At 45.6% G+C, this 8,869-nt stretch overlaps 1 protein-coding gene across 1 annotated transcript in view; it reads left to right on the forward strand.

The window, feature by feature from the left end:
* LOC308092057 (secretion-regulating guanine nucleotide exchange factor-like) overlaps positions 1–8,496 on the forward strand; it is a 58,981-nt gene extending 50,485 nt beyond the window's left edge. Inside the window, exon 11 of the mRNA XM_080437850.1 lies at positions 8,259–8,496. Coding sequence (XP_080293976.1) covers positions 8,259–8,362 — 104 coding nt within the window. The 3' untranslated portion in view covers positions 8,363–8,496. The remainder of the gene's footprint in view (positions 1–8,258) is intronic.
* The last annotated feature ends 373 nt before the right edge of the window (positions 8,497–8,869 follow it).

An 8,869-nucleotide genomic window follows, 5' to 3' on the forward strand; every position in this document is an offset into this window, starting at 1 on the left:
ACACGCACACATGTGTGTCGTCGTGGATAGTAACCCATAAAAAGATCTATTCTCCCCCTATCGGGTTACAACTCGGACGGCGCTGATTCGACTAGCAGAGCATCGGCCGGTCGGCGCGGGCACTCGCGCCTGGAGACGCTCGGGCGCGTCTCCTCGGCCTCAAGCTCTGCTGAGTCGGCACGCCTCCGTCATGGACAATAACTATTATCACGTGCGGTCCGTGTCGCATCAAAGACCCGCCTCGCACCTCCTCCTCCTCGCGCCGCCTCGTATCAAAGCCCCACCTAGCGCCTCCTCCTCCTCCTCCTCCTCGCGCCGCCTCGTATCAAAGCCCCGCCTCGCGCCTCCTCCTCCTCGGAGAGAGAGAGAGAGAGAGAGATATCAGACAAACAGGAGGAGGCCCGAGGCGGGGCTTTGATACGAGGCGGCACCTCCTCGCGAAGCGGGGCTTTGATACGAGGCGGCGCCTCCTCGCGAAAAAAAAAAACTGTCTCGAAAAGCTCCGCCTCGTGCCGAAGCCCCACGCCTAAAAGCGAGCGCTCCTCTTTTAATTTCCCTGGAATGCCAATTTCCCTGTGACATATATACTGTGTGATGTAGTGTGAGATGCTCTCAGTAAAATGTAATGTATATATACTGTGTGATGTAGTGTGAGATGCTCTCAGTTACAAACAGAGCACAATTGTTTTACTCTTGCAAAATTCCTGTGAACCAATAGAACAGAACACAAGGCGGAGATTGTTTACGTGCATAAGAAAGCTGGGCTCAGATTACAGGACTTTTTAAAATCTTAAACAATTTGGAAATCTGGTTGCATCACACATCAAGGACAAGATCAGATTACCTTTAACATAGCCTGGGATAAATGGTAAATGGTGCATTTATATAGCGCTTTTATCCAAAGTGCTTTACATAGATTGTGCATTGCATTTACCCATTCACACACACACACACACACACACACATTCACACACCGATGGAGGAGGAAACCATGCAAGGCACCAACCTGCTCATCAGGAGCAATTAGTGGTACAGCGTCTTGCTCAAGGACACTTCCACACTAACTCTGGGGGGAGCCCGGGATCGAACTGGGAACCTCACGGTTGCCATCCGGACGCTCTACCGGTCACTCTACCCCTGAGCCACTGCCGCCAGATCCTGAGCCAACTCCTTGTCCACCGTGGGTCTTCTGATCCGGTCTAGAGCGGATAGAACCCACGGCGGAAACCAGAGCGCCGGTGCACCTCCAAAATGATTCCCCTGGTTTAAAATGTGTTTAGTTTGGTATAATCATTATGTTTCTTTTAGTATAATAGTCGTTAAGGTATGTCCATCATTTATTCTAACTCGTAGCGTGACTAGCGAGACTGAAACCCAATTGATTCGCATAATGTGGGGAACTAAAACAATGCGACGCCAACCAGAACCCATTACTGGAAAGTGGAAACCTTTCCCCCCCCTTTTTTTCTAGACCGGGATCACACCGTAGATAGATATAGATCACACGGCTTTTAGAATGAAAACCAGGCTTTCCTCCGTGTGGAGAGCCTGGTGACGTGAGGTTATCGTAAACATCTAGCCTGGTTCCAGCCGAATCTGCCTTTGCAAAATCGCATCGCACTTTAGCCCTCGGCAGATTAGGTCTGGCCCCCCTCCATAGAGATTCCAATTCTCTCCCTCCGCAGTGGTGTGGAGCCAACCAGGGCCCAGTATCCAAATGTGGGCGGGCTTATCACCTTATTTGGAGCAATGACGTACAAGGAAGCACTGCTCTGATTAGTTCGTGAACAAGGAAGCACTGCTCTGATTGGTTTAGGTCTAACCAATAGAGTCCGTTTGGATCTTTTTGTAACCGCCCCTTGGAAAAAAATCTATCGTTGATAGGGACCAGACTAATATCCACGCAGTGTGTCGTGTGATATTGTCTGGCCACGCGAGGCTAGTAAACATCCACACAAGATGTTTTAATAATGGTGCATCACTCACTACAGGATTGTATAATATGATGTTTCTACTTACATTTTTATCCCGCGATTTTTGTACCCCTTATTTTTCACCCGGTGCCAATTTTCTAAGTGATCCTGGGCGCTACACTCCCCTCACCAGCCTAGGGAGCCCAGGGTCGAGCTCATGCCTCCTTCAATGCATGAGAGCCAACTGACCTTCTTGTCACCTGACAGGGGGGAGTTTCCCCGGTAGGACGTGTGGAAGGAACACGTTATTCCAACCAGTTCCTTTCCCCTCCATCAGGCGCCCCGGGTGTCATGGGGGAGGCGGTATAGCGACCAGGATTACTACATGTTTTTGTGAGGGTATTAACTACCCTTGGTCTACCTTAAAGACTGGTGATGCGAGGTTAGGCCCTAACCGTTAGGGGAACCGATAACAAAGCGGCACCGAAAAACCGGAACCAGCAAAAAACGGAAGCCGGAAGTTCCTTTTTTTTTTTTTTTTTTTAGGCGTGGCCTAGACCGGATCACACGGGCCATTTAATAACGAATACCAGGCTTTCCTCCGAGGTGGAAAGACTGGCGATACGAGGTTAGTGAGGACACCTGGTGTTGTGTTTCTGCATAGTGCAGGAAAGTTGTATAGGTGGTGTATACTGTAACAGTATACGGGTATTGATGGTGCTTCTTATTGTCATTTCTTACCTTTGTACTGCTTTGTACTTTCCTTACTCTGTACCTGTAACTCTAACTGCTGTGCTGCCTCTGGGCGACTGAAATTCCCCCGCGGGATCAATAAAGCACCGTTGATTTTGTCGACTAAAACGGCTATTTTCAGCACGCAACCAAGTGTAAAATCAGCCATTATGACGCCATCAAGGCACCGCCAAAACACATTTAAGTCGACTAAATCAACTGTAGTTTTAGCCGACTATAATCTTATTATATTTAGTCGACTAAAACTAGACAAAAAACTAAACCTTTCAGGTGACTAAAATATGACTTTATTTAAAAGACTATTGACTCAAACTTAATCAAAATTTGCTGTCAAAATCAACACTGCAATAACGGTATCCATCCATCTTTACCTGGATGAGGCGGGTCAGGGTGCTGAACAGCCAGTGTTTGCTGTAGGCCGTTCCTACGATGGCGTCGTCCTCCCCCTCCTCCTCCTCCCCCTCTATGTTGGAGGCGTTGGGGGGGGGGGGGGGGGGGGGGGCGTTGCGGTCCATCAGAGGAGAGTCTTAGTTCCTCCTCCTCCTCCTCCTCCTCCTCCTGCTCCTCCTCCTGGCCCCCCGAACACGAGGAGGACCTCCCATCATCCTGGTGGTTCTCTGCAGCTCCTCCATCCACGCTAGGCTCTGAGAAGAGCAGAGTGTTGATGAGGTGAAATCTGTCTATAAACTCCCATTAACGCATTAAGACCCGGGAAAGCGTCTGGCATTTTTAACCACTTTAAACCATTTACTTATTATACTTTTGGCTATTCAAAAATAGCAGATCTACAAGCTCATAGCGCGGCACCGAGTGCCGCGCTATGAGCTTGTAGATCTGCTATGTTTTTAGAAAAATCATGAAAATGTGTGCAAATCTTTGAATATTTATTTGTTAAAGCAAAGTTTTTTTACTCAAATCTTTGCTTCTGGGCGATTCTACAAATGTCTTCTAAATCCTTACAGTTTTTTGAAAAAAACTTATGTTGCTATAATCAGTGGTTCTCAAACGTTTTTTCATGTCAAGGACCCCCAAAAGTATATGTGATTTGGCCGGACCCCAATCTCAACATATGTTGTTCCAGGGACCCCCCAGAAGCAAGGATTATAGTTAAAATGATCTCTTTAAAAATATTTGCCCGAATGTTCACGATTTTTTTTAAATAGCAAATCCTTGAGCTTGTAGATCTGCTATTTTTGAATAGCCAAAGTATAAAATAATGATTAAAGTGGTTACACAGATGCGTTCCCGGTTTTAATGGGTTAATGATACTGATCATATAGTCTGATCATATAGTCTGATCATATACATTACATCACATTACAGTCATTTAGCAGACGCTTTTATCCAAAGCGACATACAATAAGTGCATTCAACATAGGTAGGGAACGAAAACTACTAATCACCAGAAGTCTTAAGTGCATTTTCTGCAAAAACAAGCAACCAAGAGTATACCTAGCGCTAAGGTAAAGGTGCAATATATCAGCTACCTATTTCCTTAAACAGATGAGACAAAATAGCAAAATCAAATGAGCAGGACCTAAAACAAATAAGTGTATTGACTAAACAAGATCCAATAAAACAATACAACAATAAAACAAGCGTTCGTACAACTAGTTAACAACAAGTAGGCCAGGCAGAGAGGAAGGGTAGTGTTTCCTGAAGAGGTGGGTTTTCAGCCTGCGGCGAAAGATGGGCAGTGACTCTGCTGTCCTGACATCAGTGGGAAGTTCATTCCACCACTGTGGGGCCAGAACAGAAAAAAGTTTTGACCGTGTGGATCGGCCAGAAGGACCCTTGAGTAACGAGGCAGTCAGTCGCTAGCCTGGTAAACCCCCCTCCCTCCGGAAATCTCATTTGCATTTGATTTCAGGAAGGAGTCTGGGATTGCTCACGGAGTAAAGCTGCCCAAACCCTGCGTGTTCGAACCAATCAGCGGCAGCTAGGGGCAAGATCATCCAATCACCTGCCTAGTAGCTTGAAAAAATGAAACTCCGTCTGTCATCGATTCTGCGACCGGAGTCTCAGATGGAAGTAGGCTGTGAAACTAAATGTGTGTCGCAAGCTTCTTCCATTTGACGGAGTGAGGTTAGTCAGTCGCCCCGAGGTGGCAGACCGAAGTGGTCGGGCAGGGGTGTAAGCATCGACCATAGCCCGGAGGTAAGAAGGAGCTGTTCCTTTCACTGCCCTATAGGCTAGCACCAGGGTTTTAAACTGAATGCGAGCCGCTACGGGGAGCCAGTGTAGAGAACGGAGAAGGATAGTTGTGTGGGAGAACTTGGGGCGTTTGAACACCAGACGAGCCGCAGCTTTCTGAACAAGCTCCAGAGGTCTGATGGCAGATGCCGGAGCACCAGCAAGGAGGGAGTTGCAGTAGTCCAGGTGGGAGATGACAAGAGCCTGGATGAGCACCTGGGCTGCCTTCTCCGTGAGGAAGGGGCGAATCCTCCTGATGTTGTAGAGGAGGAATCTGCAGGATCGTGTCACCGATGCAATGTTTGCCGAGAACGACAGTAGATCGTCCAAGGTCACACCCAGATTTTTCGCAGTCCGAGTTGACGTCACCACAGCATTATCAATGGTGATGGCCATGTCTCGGTGCGGACAGCCCTTCCCCGGGAGGAACATCAGCTCGGTCTTGTCCAGGTTGAGCTTCAGGTGGTTCGTCGACATCCACTCCGAGATGTCAGCCAGACAAGCAGCAATGCATGACTCCACTTGTGTGTCAGAGGGGGGGAATGAGAGGATCAGCTGGGTGTCATCGGCATAGCAGTGGTAGGAAAAGCCATGGGAGTGAATGACAGCACCAAGAGATGTAGTGTAGAGAGAGAAAAGAAGAGGACCCAGAACCGAGCCTTGGGGAACCCCAGTAGTGAGCCTGTGTGGTTCTGACACAGACCCTCTCAGCATCACCTGGTAGGAGCGACCTGTCAGGTAGGATGCAAACAGGGAGAGTGCAGAGCCTGAGACACCCATCCCCTCGGGGTGGAGAAGAGGATCTGATGGTTCACTGTGTCAAACGCTGCAGACAGGTCCAGGAGTATCAGGACGGAGGAGAGAGAGTTCGCTCTAGCGGCATGGAGCGACTCCGTCACTGCCAGGAGGGCAGTCTCTGTCGAGTGACCCACTTTGAACCCAGACTGGTTATAGTCCTTGGACATACCTGTGGGCTACACCAGGTACAAGTGACTTTCTTTTTTTTTCTCTCCCTCATGGAGCTACTTGCGGATTATACCAGGGTCAGTCCACCTTAGGTGGATTATGCGGTCGACACGCACTGACTTTTTGCATCTTAATCCCATGTATAACGCACTGACTTTTTTGTCTTTTTATTGTGCTCTTTTTTTTCTCTAAGCACCTTAACATCCATAAGTATATCATGCACAGTATACATACATTGCTCAGGCACCTTAGTCATTTCTTTTTATCTCAGGTACTATTGTAAATATGTAGATAACTTGTTTGGCCTTTTTGTTGTTCTCTTGTTTGATCTCCTTCCCACTTGGTAACTCTGAGAGTGTACACATGGAACCAAATGGACCCTTACAGGTCTGTAACTCTGAGAGTGTACACATGGAACCTTACAGGTCTGTAACTCTGATAGTGTACACATGGAACCTTACAGGTCTGTAACTCTGAGAGTGTACACATGGAACCAAATGCACCCTTACAGGTCTGTAACTCTGAGAGTGTACACATGGAACCTTACTGGTCTGTAACTCTGAGAGTGTACAAATGGAACCAAATAGACCCATAAGGGTCCATTTGGTTCTATTTGTACACTCTCAGAGTTATTGGGGTCCTTGAAATAAAAATAAAAAAAACTTTTGAGAACCACTGTAATAGCTCCATTAATGATAATTTAATCATCTGAACTGAAGATATAAAAAGACGATGACAGACAGACTTAAACATTACAAACCATGTTACTAACTCATTTATACACCATCACACGACAAAGTATAACTTTATTCTATAATCGTGACAGTCCTATTGAGTACTTCTTCCATCACTGTTTAATTCTAAAGTAACAAAAACCTTAGCCCTGAAACATGACTGTCATATCATGACAGTCATAGAACCACTTGTTCCTGGTTTGAGAATGTTTTACATTTACAACCCGTATATCTACATTAACGTTCACATTTCAAATATAAAGTGCTGACCCCACGGCCATGGATGTTACAAGTTAGAACGCCCGGGTCTAAGTACCCGTATCTTCAGTATTGTTCAATAAAAAGCATTTTAATCCGATCGGTGGACATTTTCTCAGCATTGTTTCCATGCTTTTAACTACGCGCCCCTATTGGTTGGGAGGTGTACTGCACTCTGATACATTATAACTCTATGAGAGAATGGCCGCTGACGTTTAGGTAGATGTACGGGTTGTAAATGTAAAACATTCTAAAACAAGGAACAAGTGATTCCATGACGCATTCTGAAATACGAGCGTCATGTGAACCATGGCTACACAAACCTAAACACCCAGGGTCCTAAACATAGACATGTTTCTAGAGGTTTAAACATGGAGCCTGTAGAGTCTGATATACAGTAATAATGACTATAAACTTAAACCTTTACTTATGACTGGGAGCAACAGTACAACCAGTCATCTACAAAAACATTTACTTTGATTCATTGTCTTATGATAACATTGTGTGTAGAATTATCCAGGGCTTTCAAGCGCGTGAAGTTTGCAGTTATTATTGTAATTATTATTATTTGTGTTAGTTTATGAACCAAAGTTATAAATGAAGAGGTAAACGCCAGCATATGTAGAATAATCCATTATTATGATGTAACGGTGGAGTGTGTATTGACATGTTACCTGTACATGTGGCCTTCTAGTAGAATTTATATATTTACTATCTTATTGTCAGAGGGATATTTAGTCATAATAGGTACACATATATACAGATTCTAAAGGCCACAGCTCTGACCTGTGGTGTTGGGGTCCACAGCGGGGGACTTTGCATGTGTCACATGAGAGTCACATGAGAGTGTTGATTGATTAGGTCAGATGAGGAGCTGGGGGACAGTCGCTACTGTTATAGAACAGTGCTAAAGCCTTTGTTTACACTTTAAAGACAATACACAAGTCACATGATTAATCAGCAGAAGGTTACACCCACATGGGTAGACCAAACCCATATAAACAGAGAGAAAGCACACTAAAAGGACAAAGTGGTCTAAGCAGGCATCACTAGTTACCAGGGTGTTATTGCTGCGTTCGTCATTTTCCATTGCGAGCTCCGAGGGATTGACGGTAAGAATTGAGAGTGTTTACACGACGATAAATGTATATATTTCTGATATGTTTTATAGTTCTGTGTGTACATTTCATGTCAGTAATTTTTCGTTGTGTTGTTGTTTGTGTTTCCTTTTCTATGTTTATAACTTACTGGTCTAAAACTGTTAGTGTTTGTTTGTATCGTGTGTTAGTATAATAAAACCATCAAAGACACGGTTCTGAGTTGTGTAACTCAAATACCCTTTACAACTATTGCATAGCAAGTGTGATTGGTAGATAATTGTTCAATTGATACTCATAATGCTATCGTTGTTTTGTCTTCTTGTATTCCTCTGGTGTAACAGCCTCAGAGAACATTCCAGATCAGGGAGCGGCAGGGAGCAGCAGAGAAAATGGCTTCCCGTTTCACTGTTCCGAAAGAGGAGCTGACCTGTCCCGTGTGTCATGACATCTTTAAACATCCTGTTGTGCCGTCCTGTGGCCACAGCTTCTGCAAAGACTGTCTGCAAGAATGGTGGACGGAAAGACCAACAAAGAAATGTCCTGTCTGTCAGAGAAGCTGTTCCAGGGATCATCTTCTTACAAATGTTGTTGTGAAGGACTTGTGTGAGAACCTTTTGGAGGAGGAAGGCCAGAGCTCCTTGTCGGTGAGCTCTGAGGTCCTCTGCACCGCACACGGTGAGAAGCTCAAGCTCTTCTGTCTGGACGACCAACAGCCGATGTGTCTCGTGTGTCGCAATTCAGAGGAACACGCCGGACACAAGTTCTTACCCGTGGACGAAGCGTCTGGACCTTGCAAACAGAAGGTCCAGGAATCACTGAAGCCTTTAAAGGAGAAACTGGAGGTCTTTGATAAAGTTAAAACAGATTACGACAAAATAGGAAATCACATCAAGGTTCAGGCCAGGAACACAGAGACGCAGATTAAGGAACAGTTTCAGAATCTTCGTCGGTT

Source organism: Gymnoscopelus braueri (genome assembly GCF_963280865.1).
Source record: "Gymnoscopelus braueri genome assembly, chromosome: 9".
NCBI lineage: Eukaryota > Metazoa > Chordata > Actinopteri > Myctophiformes > Myctophidae > Gymnoscopelus > Gymnoscopelus braueri.